Raw genomic sequence first — 13,869 nt, 5'->3', positions numbered from 1 at the left:
TACTTTCGGATCTAAGGGAAAGAGCTCGGCGTGATGGCGCGACATGCACTCTCTAGCGTTTTTATTTGGGACACTCTGATATTACTAATAAATTGTCCGATGTTATGGATTTTGAAAACAAATGTGATTGGAATTTTATATTTTATGGAAACGATTTCGTTACTTAAAAATGAAGAATTTTATTGGAATTTTGGAATGTTACATTTGGAGATCTATGTGCGTAAGAAAAAAGGAAAAATATCAAAACTATAGAAACCAGTTGAATCGGCGGTCGTACCGGTTAAACCGAAAACCGGTCACCATACCGGTTCAATTAAAAAACTGAGTTTTAAAACATTGGTTTTAAAAAATCCGACTGAGTGTAACATCGTGAAAATTTAAACCAAATTTTTCATTTTTAATTCATAAAGACATATATCATATTGTTCAACACCAATTATTCATTTAACAAAGTTTTCAAAAATCATCTCATAAAATCCAGGATCCACAGTAGCTCTTCCCAAAATATAGTGCGTGTGTACAATCATGCTGGTGCCTTCCCGCAGTCCTCTGAAGTACCTGAAACACATATCACATAAACGGTAAGCACGTATGCTTAGTGAGTTCCCCAAAATACTACATACAGGACATAAGCCACTCGAGGCTATAGCTCTACGAGACCTTCCGGTCAATGTGTCTTAGGGGCCTTCCGGTCCCACAACCTGAGTATACCTTCCGGTCCATGCCATATTGACCTTCGGGTCCATCCACTGCTGACCTTCTGGTCCATAGCATATTGACATTCCGGTCTATCCACTGCTGACCTTCCGGTCCATACCCTGTTGACCTTCCGGTCCATACCATACTACTCATAACATACATAACATATACATATCACATGGAAACATATATCACATACTCTTCATAGCACATAAGACCTTCCGGTCACACATAATTACCATTCAAGGTAAGGTATAGTGAGAAGACTCACCTCGTATGATGTCTAGTAAACATTCGTGCTCATATCCCCGATCTAGCCTTCACCTAATCACATAAAGTAATTTATCTCTAATTAACAACGATTCTCATAGGCTAGACTAATCCCTTCCTATAATCTCCCAGAAGGGAAAAAGACCATTTTACCCCTCCAATGGTCCAATTATACAAATGCTGACCAACCCTAAAAGTCAACGAAAGTCAACTCCAGTCAACGGTCCAACTCTGACCAGACTCGCCGAGTGCACTTGGGTGACTCGGCGAGTCCATACGTGTCCTCTGACTCCTCCTAAGGCCTCACTCGACTCGTCGAGTAAACCTCTCAACTCATCGGGTTACCACTGGTCACGAATCGCGGGGCAACCCGATCCGACTCGTCTAGTCCTCTTATGGACTCGGCGAGTTTCCTCCATGTCAATACTCATTTGACCTTCTGAGGTCAGATCTGTTTCTCTAACTTATAGATCTGGCCTTCTAACACCCAAAAATCACGTAAAGGTCTGAACTTAGTGTCCATGCATGGTGTATCTTGCATAATATACCATAAAAACCCCATAAATGCTTCCTAGCTTCAAACCCTAAGGTTTTACTCTACTAAAGCTTCATATTCTCGGCTCTCTGGACCTAGAAGGGTCCAGATCTAAAACACAAACTAGCAAGTGGGGTTTGAGGCATTCAAAACCCAAAAGATGAAGTGATTCAAGCCCTAACCCCCAAAAATAGAATCTACACAATAGGGAAGGAAAGGGGTTCGATTTTGTACCTCAGAAAGAAGCATCTTGCTTGGATGACTCAGAACAATAACCTTCCTTGGCCCGTCTTGCTGGAACTCTTCTCCTTTCTTGCAAAATCACACCAAAAAGATCAAGATAGCTCTTTCTCTCACTCTACACACTCAAGCTCGCTAGGGTTCTCTCTTCTGGGAAGGTAGCCGCAATTGAAGGCTATAAATGCCTTTAAATAGGGCCCAGGCCCAAAGATTTAGGGTTTCTGTCAATAGCGCGGACTCGCCGAGTCGACTCACCGACTCGTCGAGTCCCTTCATTAATTCGAGTCATCAGTCGCGATCCTACTCGACGAGTTTAGGCGTCAACTCGTCGAGTCCCTCTTCTTAACTCAAAAATAAATACTTAAATTATGATACCTGGAAATCCGGATGTTATAATTCTCCCCCACTAGAATCAGACTTCGCCCTCGAAGTCTTACTCTGCAAAGAACTCTGGATGCTGCTCCCGCATCTCTGTCTCCGGCTCCCAAGTCAGTTCGGACCCTCTCCGATGTTGCCACTGGACTTGAACCAGCGGCACCTCCTTGTTCCTCAGAACCTTGATCTTCCGATCCAATATCACGATCGGCCTCTCAATGTAATTTAGGCTCGCATCCACCTGAATATCCTCTAGCGGCACTACTGCCGTCTCATCGGCTATACACTTCCTTAACTGGGAAATGTGGAAGGTATCATGAATCTGGCTCAACTCCGCAGGTAGCTCTAAACGATATGCTACCTTACCCACTCTCGCGGTCACCCTGAACGGACCAATGTATCGGGGCCCCAGCTTGCCCCTCTTTCTGAATCGGATCACTCCTTTCCAAGGAGATAACTTCAGGAGTACGAAATCTCCAACCTGGAACTCGAGCTCGGATCACCGTCTATCCACATAACTCTTCTGGCGGCTCTGGGCTGTCAGTAACCTCTGTCTGACCTGCTGTATCTGCTCAGTCGTATTAAGTACTATCTCAGTGCTACCCATCACTCGCTGCCCTACCTCTCCCCAACAGATGGGAGTCCGACACCTCCTCCCATATAAAAGCTCAAAGGGAGGCATACCAATACTCGAATGGTGGCTGTTGTTGTAAGAAAACTCAGCCAAAGGTAGGTATGTGTCCCAACTTCCACCGAAGTCCATAACACATGCCTAAAGTATGTCCTCGAGTGTATGTATCGTTCACTGACTCTGGCCATCCGTCTATGGGTGATAAGCAGTACTGAAGTGCAATCTCGTACCCAACTCCTCATGAAACTTCTTCCAGAACCTGGAAGTAAAACGTAAATCTCGGTCTGACACAATCGAGATCGGCACTCCATTCCGCGACACCACCTCTCTCACATACATCTCTTCCAGTCTCTCTGCAGAAGAGCTCTCACTGATAGCAAGGAAACGAGCGTTCTTCGTCAGCCGGTCCACAATCACCCAAATTACTTCAACACCCCTCGCGGTTCTCGGCATTTTGGTGATAAAATCCATAGAAATCTGTTCCCACTTCCACTGGGGAACCTCTAGTGGCTGCAACTTACCATGCGGACGCTGGTGCTCGGCCTTAACCCGGTGACAGGTCAAGCACCTCTCAACTACCCACGCAACATCCCTATTCATACAGGGCCACCAATAATCTCTCTTCAGATCCAAATACATCTTAGTGGCCCCGGGATGGATCGAGAATCTCGATCTATGCGCCTCCTCCATCAGAGTGCTATGTGCCCCGCCCGTATACGACACCCAAATCCGACCACGAAAGGTCATAAGTCCTTGGCTATCCGTCACAATCTCGGATACCTGTCCAATCACCCGCTCCCTCTTGCGGTTCTCCGGTCTCACGGCCTCTGCCTGGGCCTCTCGAATGGTATCCAACATCGGAGTCATCACCTTCATCCTCATACATATATCTCGAATCGGGGCAATCTCCGCCCTACGGCTTAGAGCATCAGCTACCACGTTAGCCTTGCCCGGGTGGTACAGGATCTCATAATCGTAATCCTTTACCACATCCAACCATCTCCTCTGGCGCATATTCAGGTTGGGTTGATCCATCAAATACTTCAAACTCTTGTGGTCCGTGTATATGGTACACCGAACCCCATACAAATAATGGCACCATATCTTGAGGGATAACACCACTGCCCCCAACTCTAAATCATGGGTGGGGTACCTCGTCTCGTGAGGCTTCAGCTGCCTCGATGCGTATGCTATCACGTGCCCTCTCTGCATGAGTACCACACCCAACCCTGATATAGACGCATCGCAGTAAACCACAAAGTCCTCTATTCCCTCGGGAAGGGCTAACACCGGGGCTTCGCACAGTCTCTGGCGAAGAGTCTCAAACGAGGTCTGCTGCTCTGGTCCCCAAGTAAAAGCGACGCCCTTCCCGGTCAATTTGGTGAGGGGAACGACAATCTTGGAGAAATCCCTGATAAATCTCCGATAGTAGCCGGCCTAACCCAGAAAACTCCTGATCTCGGTGGGGGATCTCGGCACCTCCCAAGTCATCACAGCCTCAATCTTGGCCGGATCGACCAATATCCCATTCTGATTAACGAGATGTCCCAAGAACTGGACCTCACGGAAAACATCCGGAAATTCTCACACTATCGGAACCTCACCGACAGAACTCGGCCTCTCTGCGGCAACTCGTGTATCCATCACATAGGCTACAAACCCCCTACAGCCCTGCTGTATACTTTGTCTCGCCCTGGCAGCCGAGCAAAATGCCGACCCACATCGGGTACCCTCGCCATATACTGTCAGCACTCCCCCACTAGGGTCTCGTATCGTCACCATCTGACGCTCACAGTCTATAATAGCTCTAAATCGGCTCAACCAATCCATGCCCACAATGACACAAATGTCCCCCATCACAATCGGGACTAGATCTATCGGGAACTCAACACCGAAGATCTCGAGTACACATCCTCGAATCACCTCAGTAGCATACACCGCTCACTCCTCGGCTATAGAAACTCATAGAGGTCGACTCAACGCCTCTCGTCGGATACTGATGTGCTGGCTAAACGCAAATGACACGAAAGATGGACTCGCACCCGAGTCAAATAACACTAAAGCAGGTACATAACTCACAAGAAAAGTACCTATGCATACCACAATATAAGGACAATATCTCAAACTCAGTATAAGTAAATAAATGAATACATACCAGCCACGACATCGGGCGCTGCGCGCACCTCCTCCACTGTCAACTGAAAGGCTCTCCCGCGAGCCTTTGGTGCCTCGGCCTTCGCATCCGATGGCCAGTCTGGTTGCAGTGAAAGCAAACCATGAATCCCTTGGGACAATCCTTGGCTATGTGCCCCTCCTTGCCACATTTGTAGCAAGCACCTGCTCGACAAACTCCATCATGTCCCTTACCGCACTTCCCATAAGTGCGACCCTTCTGGCCTCCAGATCTCATATCGGTGGGCTTTGCCCGCTTGGCTGCCGGTTAAGACTGCACCGGCCGCCTATCCCTCCTCTGAGACTCGGCCTCCTCCCTGGCCTGAGTCTCTAGCTCAATCTCCCTCTTCCGAGCATTTGCCTGGAGCTCGGCAAATGTTCGGTACATCGAGTTCGCCAGGAACTCCCGAATGTCTCTCCTCAGTATGCTCAAATATCGACTCATGCGTGCCTACTCAGTAGACACGTGCTCAGGGCAAAACAACGCCCTCTCATGAAACATCCGCGTGATCACCGTCACAGACTCCGTCCCTTGCTTGAGGGACAAGAACTCCTGGGCCAAACGTTCCGATATGTGCATAATTAGCTATATGTTTAGTATAGATTTTTATTACTTTTTAGCTAATTATTTGCATAATATGGACAAAAGGTACTTAATAAGGTCTAAATTATATTTTCAGTCCAGAGGACATGCTTGGAGCAAAAAGGAAGAAGGAGAAGCAATCAGAAGCTGGAGAATGAAGAAAGAAGAGAAAACCTGGAGCTACTCGGCGAGTCCGCGAAGCTACTCGGCGAGTGCCGAAGAATGTTCGCGAAGTAATATCCAGAATCCTTACCGCACACGGATTTCTCAAAGGTACTCGGCGAGTTGGAGACTTACTCGCCGAGTTGCCCCTGTTTTGAGATAAGTGTAAATAAAGGATCTTATTCCGAATTGAAGAAGACTTTCTGATTTTTCTTGGACGATAACTTGCGACTGAGGAAACCTTTGGAGACCTGAAGAACCCTAATCTTTGATCTTTTGAAGACTCAAGGCGAATCAGGTTAAATTTTCCACTTAATCTTAGAAGTGAATCATGTCTATATCAACTAAATTCATTTTTGAGCTTGTTCTTACTGTAATCATGAGCTGAATTTTCGTAGTTTCTGTTTAGGAAAGACCAAGTTACTCCTATGGTTTGATTTATACTTTTATTGATTGATTATTGGTGATTTTATTAAATTAAGTTTGTTAAAGAACCTTATGCATTAACCATAACTATTATCTGTTAATTGGAAGACAATTAGGCTGCATGGACATCTCTTAATTGTTAACCTCATATGATTTATGTGAACACTTCATTATATGCCTAGGATTAGTGAATATGAAACTATGATTAACTAGAGAATGGGTAAATTAATGTGTGAGCTTGTTTGAGAAACCAACAAACAAGAGGTTAGTTGAATTACTAATTTGATTAACCAATTACAAATCTTATTTAATCCAAATAATTGAACTAGGGAGTTAATTAGTTTAAACAATTGGCCACTGCTTGAATTGATTAATTTTCTAAGGGTTAGTAATAGTGAATGCGAATCTAACCACTATAGTTGGTAACCAATAACAATTAATTTATCACTTTATCATAAAATTAACCATAGGAGTGAATTGGTTGGACCTAAACAGAAACCCTTTATTAAATTTGGTGAATTTTTACTTGTTTTAGTTGATTAGTTAATTACTTGTTAGGTGGTGTGTTTAAGTTTCTAGTCTTGTAAAACTAGAGAAAAACCCTTTACTTTTATTATTTGTTTAGTTAAAATTAGTTATTAGTTTAATCTCCGTTCCCTGAGTTCGACACCCTACTTATCCAACTATACCACTAAAAGACAGGTTCACTGCCTTTGTGTGCTAAATCTATATTTTTAAAGTAGGAATAAAACTAGTGCATTTTACACACATCAAGTTTTTGGCGCCGTTGCCGGGGAACGGTTCAAAAATTAGCACTAATTTCTAGTTTTATCGATCCTTCGTGTGAGATTTATCTTGCACAAAGTTATTTTTAAGTAATTTAGTTATTAGGATTAATTTTAATAGTTTTCTGTTTTAGAATTTTAATTTAATTTTTTTTTTGTTTCTGCCTTGAACTCGCCGAGTGCATTCGAAGCTACTCGGTGAGTCCATTGCAGTTTTGCACTTATTATTATTATTTTCTTTTTGTTCTTTTTACGCGTTTCTTGCTTTGGTTGCAGTTGTTACATGAACCGAAGATCCAATACGTCTTTGGTTCCTCCACTTGAAGACCCGGAGTCCGCTTTAAGAAAGAACAAAGGAAAAACCGTTGGAGAATCCGCTTCTTCAAAGAATTCACCTTTGAAGAATCTCAAGTCCGTTTTCAGCAAGAAGAAGAGCACCAAATCAGGAGCATCCAACGCCTCTTTAGCAAGCGAAGACCCAATCAAAGAGGATACCGAGTATGAAACCGAAGGAGAAGAAGACCCTACATTCGGGCACGTTTCCGATTCCGACGACGAATTAGCTATCCCTATGGCTAACATCGATGAAGTCCCCATGGGGGAATGGAAGAAGAGGATACGCGATGATACCGGGCCGGGACTTGTGCAACCCGCAATTCCCGCAACTGCCACTTTTGAGCTTAAGGGTCACATTCTTGCTCTACTCAAGGAGATCCCCTTCCACAGAAAAGACCACGAAGATGCTTACAAACACTTGGATGAAGTAAATGATGTAGCTGATTATTTTAATGTTCCAAACGTGCCTCGCGAAACTCAGCTACTTCGCATGCTTCCGGTTACATTGAAGGGTGCTGCAAAGGATTGGCTCAAGTCACTTCCCCTCGGATCCATCACTACATGGGCCAAGATGAAAGAAGAGTTTATTGATCAATTTTGCCCACCCTCCAAGATATCTAAGTTAAAGAAAGCCATAGCCAACTTTGAACAACAAGCTGGATAGTCACTTTATGAAGCTTGGGAGAGGTACAAGAGTCTGCTAAGGAATTGCCCACATCATGACCTCAATAGTCAACAAGAAGTCTCCATTTTTTATGATGGAGTAAATGTTACAACAAGGCAATTACTTGACTCGCAAGGTCCACTAACAAAGAAGGCACCCCCGGTGATAAAGCAACTAATTGAAGAATTCTCTAAGCATTCTAGAGAATACCACAACCCAAAGAATGATGTGACAAGAGGATCAGCTTATGCAGCTTCAGAAGATTTGTCAGCAGTCATGGCTATGTTGAAAACCATGGATAGGAGGATGGATAAAATGGATCAAACGATACATGCTATTCGGGTGGGTTGTGAGAATTGCAATGGACCTCATCTTACTAGAGATTGTGACTTGGACGAGAATGGGAATAAGAAGGTGCAAGTATGTTACTCAAGTGGTGACCGATATGATGAATATTGACGGAAACCCAAGAAAGAGTGGCTTCCTTATGATGAGTACAAGAGGGCTAAGGAGGAGAAGTTTAAACAAAAAGGAAGAGGTTTTTACCAAAAGGAGGAGCCGGAACAAGAAAGGAAACCAAGTTTGGAGGAGATGCTTACTAAGTTTGTAGCTGCTTCAGAAAAGAGACATAATGATCATGATGCTGCAATCCAAGAAACATGAACAATGCTTAGAAATCAACAAGCATCTATCCACAACATTGAGACACAGCTGGGGCAACTTGCTCAACAAATTAATCAAAGATCACCGGGAGAACTTCCTAGTAAAACCGAAAACAACCGACGAGGCGCACATATAAATATCGTGACAACAAGAAGTGGAAAGATAATTACTCCTCTGGCCCCAATTCAGTCTGAAGAGCCCAAGCAGTTACAAAAGGAGGATGCAGAAAAACAAAGCCAAAATCAAAATCTGCATGACACAGACCCTACTCGCCAAGTCCAGAATATGGACTCGACGAGTCCATTACCTAATCAGAAAAGTCAGATTCCTGCAAAGCCATTACCTAATCAGAAAAGTCAAAAGTTTCTAGAACATATAAAGGCTCTTCAAATCAACATACCATTCATAGAAGCGGTTGCCCAAATGCCAAAATACGCTAAGTTTCTCAAAGAGCTTCTAACTAATAGAAGGAAGATGGAAGAAGTGAGTGAAGTAGTTCTTAATGAGAATTGCTCAGCTGCCATGTTAAACAAGCTACTGAAGAAGAAGGGTGACCCGGGAAGCTTAACATTGCCTTGTCAATTTGGGAATTTGGCCACCATTCATGCTTTAGCCGATTCAGGAGCAAGTGTAAACCTCATGCCTTATTCATTTTTCAAGAAACCAGATCTCCCGGAACCGAGGCCAATCCGAATGGCAATCCACTTAGCAAACAAAACTGTTACATTCCCAAGAGGAATATGTGAAGATCTATTGGTGAAGGTAGATAAGTTCGTATTTCCCGTGGACTTTATAATTCTAGACATGGAAGCAGATCCTCAAGTCCCGATCATCCTTGGAAGACCTTTCCTTAACACCGCAAGCGCTATAGTTGACATGCGAGATTCAAAACTTACTCTACGGGTGGGGGATGATTCAGTCACTTTTGGGGTTGATCAAGCCATGAAGCATGCAAGGCATAGTGATGACACATCATTTTCAATTGATATGTTGGATGAATTGATGGAGGAATGGCATAATGAAGATCCAAACAAGTCCACCATCCCCTTTACTGAAGAACTTGATGCTGAAAAAGACCTACTGGAAATAGAGAGACTGCTGGAAGAAGCTGATTATGATGAGCTAATGAAGACCATGGAGCAACCTACTCGCCGAGTTGAAGCGATCTACTCGCCGAGTCCAGTTGAAGAATCCCGAGAAATCGCAAATTTTGAAGAGGACTCGACGAGTCCCTTACCTGTACTCGACGTGTTCAGCATGCAGAACGCAAAAACTGAGCTCAAAGCACTACCAGATCACTTGGAGTATGCATTCGTTGAAGATGGTCAACAAAAACCTGTTATAATAGCTTCTGACCTCTCCAAATCTGAAAAAGAAGAATTAGTTAAAGTCTTGAAGAAGAGGAAGAGTGCCATTGCATGGAGTATCACCGATATCAAGGGAATAAGCCCCTCTTATTGCTCTCACAAGATTAACCTGAAAGAAGCAGCAAAGCCGGTAGTGCAACACCAAAGAAGATTGAACCCAAACATGCAAGAAGTGGTCAAAAAGGAAGTAGTCAAGCTTTTAGATGCGGGGATCATTTATTCTATTTCCGATAGTTCATGGGTTAGTCCTGTTCAAGTGGTGCCCAAGAAAGGAGGGATGACGGTCGTGACAAACGAGAAGAACGAGCTTATTCCGACCCGAACGGTAACCGATTGGCGAGTGTGCATCGATTATCGAAAGCTAAACGATGCCACTCGTAAAGACCATTTTCCTTTACCTTTTATTGATCAAATGCTTGAAAGATTGTCCGACCATAGTTATTATTGTTTCTTAGACGGATTTTCGGGCTACTTCCAAATACCCATAGACCCAAGGGACCAAGAAAAGACCACTTTCACTTGCCCGAGTGGGACTTTTGCCTATCGCCGCATGCCCTTTGGGTTATGCAATGCACCTGCGACATTTCAAAGGTGCATGACGGCCATATTCCACGATATGGTGGAAAAATTCATGGAAGTATTTATGGACGACTTTTCTGTTTTTGGATCTTCCTTCCATGATTGTCTTACTAACCTTGATTTAATGCTTGCAAGGTGTGAAAAGACCGATTTAGTCCTTAATTGGGAAAAATGTCACTTTATGGTTAAAGAGGGTATATTTTTGGGCCACAAGGTATCCAAATCGGGAATTGAGGTGGATCGGGCAAAAATAGATACAATTGCCAAATTACCTCCACCAACTAATGTAAAGGGCATTAGGAGTTTTTTAGGACATGCGGGTTTTTACCGCCGTTTCATAAAAGATTTTTCTAAAATAGCTAGACCTCTAACACAATTGCTTTTAAAAGATGCACCATTTAATTTCACTAAAGAGTGTCTAGACGCTTTTGAATTTTTGAAAGAAAAATTAACTAATGCCCTGATCATTATTGCCCCGAATTGGAACTTACGTTTTGAAATAATGTGTGATGCAAGTGACTTTGCATTAGGAGTTGTCCTTGGTCAAAGGGTTGATAAGCACTTTCGACCCATTTATTATGCAAGTAAGACTTTGAATCCGGCCCAAGAAAATTACACCACAACTGAAAAAGAATTACTAGCAGTGGTGTATGCTTTTGACAAATTCCGCCCTTATCTTGTTTTATCTAAAACCACTGTTTTTACTGACCACTCTGCTATTAAGTACTTGTTTGCCAAGCAGGATGAAAAGCCAAGATTGATACGTTGGGTCCTACTTCTACAAGAATTTGATATCGAGATACGTGATAAGAAGGGAATGGAGAATGTAGCAGCCGACCACTTATCAAGGCTAGAAAACCCGCATTTGGAGTCATTGGAAGAAGAAAAGATTGGAGATGATTTTCCGGACGAATACATTTTGGTGACCACGGGGGAAGAGCCATGGTTTGCAGATATAGCTAATTATTTAGCTACCAAGTACATCCCAAAAGACTTTACCCGCCAACAAAAGAAGAAATTCTTTTCGGAAATAAAATACTACTTTTGGGATGAGCCATATCTTTTCCGAAGCTGCGCGGATGGGATCATAAGGAGATGCGTATTCGGGAATGAAAGCCGAGAAATTTTGGAGCAGTGCCATAGCGGGCCCACCGGTGGACATCATGGAGCACATTACACGGCAAAGAAGATATTTGATATTGGGTTTTATTGGCCCACCATTTTTAAAGATGCTACCCAATATGTCAAAGAGTGTGATGCATGCCAAAGAGCGGGAAACATCTCCTCCCGAAACGAAATGCCACAACATAGTATTCAAGTGTGCGAAGTATTTGACGTATGGGGGATCGATTTCATGGGACCATTTACAATCTCAAAGGGCAACAAATATATTTTGGTGGCGGTTGATTATGTATCCAAGTGGGCGGAGGCACAAGCTTTACCAACTAATGATGCTCGGGTGGTGGTGCGCTTTTTGAAGAAGTTATTCTCAAGATTTGGAGTTCCTAAAGCCCTTATAAGTGACCGAGGCACTCATTTTGCCAATGATCAATTAGAAAAGGTGTTAAGGAAATATGGGGTAACCCATAAATTCTCTACATCTTACCATCCACAAACTAGTGGGCAAACTGAAGTGACAAATAGAGCATTAAAGAGAATTTTGGAGAGATCGGTGGGTAGCAATCGAAAGGAATGGTCGGATAGACTAGATGATGCACTTTGGGCCTTCCGAACAGCTTTCAAAACACCTATTGGTACTACACCATATAGGCTAGTTTATGGGAAGCAATGTCATTTACCGGTGGAAATAGAGCATAAAGCTTTTTGGGCTTTAAAAATATGCAACTTTGATATAGCTGAACTTAAAAAAACCGGTTGATGCAAATGAATGCTCTAGAAGAACTTAGGAATGAGGCTTATACTAGCTCCTTGATTTATAAAGAAAAAACCAAGCGTTGGCATGACAAAAGAATCAAGGGTAATAAAGACTTTCATGAAGGGCAAAAAGTTTTACTTTTTAATTCAAGGCTCAAACTCTTTCCGGGCAAACTAAAGTCAAGATGGGATGGTCCATTTCTAGTGAAGAAGGTGTTTCCACATGGAGCTATCGAGTTATTATCAAGAGATGGCACTCCTGTAAAAGTTAATGGACATAGAGTGAAAAAATATGAAGAAGGAATCCCGAGGAATGAAGACATAGAAGAAGGGCTGCTGCTGGAGGGCATGGCAGAAACGTAGAACGGAAGGAGTCCAGCTAACGACTCCTTAAAAAGAAGCGCTTCCGGGAGGCAACCCGAGTTTAGAGTTTGCATTTCTTTTCCCTTTGTTTTTCTTTTTCACTTTTAGGATCTGTTTTCTTTTCATTCTTCTTCTAAAATTCTGCTTACAATGATTGCTTGAGGGCAAGCAATGCTCAAAGTATGGGGTGGTGGTTTTAAAAAAAAAATTGAGTTTTTTTTCAAACTGAATGATATACTCGCCGAGTTCATACGATTACTCGGCGAGTAACTTTTGAAAATCATGACAAAACGCGAACACGCGTCCCTACTCGGCGATTAGGAATTTCTACTCGACGAGTACAAGCATTTAAACGGGTTTTTACAATCTGTAAAAAAGGGTTTCTTTTTACTTTACTCATTTTCACCAACACATTCCTACTCGCCGAGCATTCTCTTCCTCTCAAGCCATTCCTTTGATTTTTGTTGAATCTCCATCCACAAGGCAAAAAGGTATGATTTTTCCTTTGTATTCTTGTTAAAGGCTATAACTCTATCAATTCTTGGTTCTTATTTTGCTTAAATCCAGATTTAGGGGTTTACTCCGATTCTAGGGTTTCGATTTTACTATGAATTAGGAAGATTTGGACAAAATTTCTTGTGGATTTGTGTTTAAGGGACTTAGAACAACAAACCCCTTTGCAAATTTATGTGTTTTGATTGACCTAATATGGTCCAATTGAAATCTGTTCTCGCAGTTCATCCTACTCGCCGAGTAGGTCATGAACTCGGCGAGTAGATGCTGTGATAGACCTGTTATGGTTAACTTTAATTGCTGGGTTTTGTTTGTTTTCTTGATGTTTTTCTGCAGAAATCATGTCCAGAAGAGGTCAGAGTTCAAGAGGAGGGGGTCAAGGAGACATTCCATGGCTTACTTTTCCACAAATCACTTCAAAATCTTCTCAAGTTAGGGCGAAGAATAGGTTGGAGGTTTTGAAGCAGAAAGAGATTCATCTACCCAATGCAATTAATTGGGATTGGTTGGGTAAAACTGGGTTGGAAGAAGAATTGACACCTTATTTGATGAAATCTTTTGACGTGGGTGGATCAACAATAATTTGTGATGGATGGTTGCAGCTGTTCAAAATACAAGAGCCTGTGTTTGC

At 42.9% G+C, this 13,869-nt stretch overlaps 1 protein-coding gene and 1 non-coding gene across 2 annotated transcripts; one reads left to right on the top strand and one right to left on the bottom strand.

The window, feature by feature from the left end:
- Positions 1 to 7,833: 7,833 nt before the first annotated feature.
- Positions 7,834 to 7,940, bottom strand: LOC145168037 (small nucleolar RNA R71). Its single transcript, XR_013741632.1, has one exon. It is a non-coding gene; the product is annotated as a small nucleolar RNA R71 (small nucleolar RNA).
- A 604-nt stretch (positions 7,941 to 8,544) lies between these two features.
- On the top strand, positions 8,545 to 12,305 carry LOC145164888 (uncharacterized). The gene is made up of 3 exons (XM_079083548.1): positions 8,545 to 10,233; positions 10,702 to 12,159; positions 12,258 to 12,305. Exons 1-3 carry the CDS (start codon positions 8,545 to 8,547, stop codon positions 12,303 to 12,305), a joined length of 3,195 nt encoding a protein of 1,064 aa, XP_078939674.1.
- The last annotated feature ends 1,564 nt before the right edge of the window (positions 12,306 to 13,869 follow it).

This window comes from Lactuca virosa, chromosome 3 (assembly GCF_052849685.1).
Source record: "Lactuca virosa cultivar CGN04683 chromosome 3, Lactuca_virosa_CGN04683_v6, whole genome shotgun sequence".
NCBI lineage: Eukaryota > Viridiplantae > Streptophyta > Magnoliopsida > Asterales > Asteraceae > Lactuca > Lactuca virosa.
This window is presented reverse-complemented; position numbering and strand designations above follow the sequence as displayed.

What these genes read in the sequence shown, in the direction of transcription:
- LOC145164888 (XM_079083548.1), top strand. Translation starts at nt 8,545, where the DNA reads ATGCTTAGAAATCAACAAGCATCTATCCACAACATTGAGACACAGCTG. An exon ending in AGCTTATTCCGACCCGAACG is followed by an intron (nt 10,234 to 10,701) that starts GTAACCGATTGG and finishes TTGGGCCACAAG; the next exon opens with GTATCCAAATCGGGAATTGA. An exon ending in AGAGAATTTTGGAGAGATCG is followed by an intron (nt 12,160 to 12,257) that starts GTGGGTAGCAAT and finishes TACACCATATAG; the next exon opens with GCTAGTTTATGGGAAGCAAT.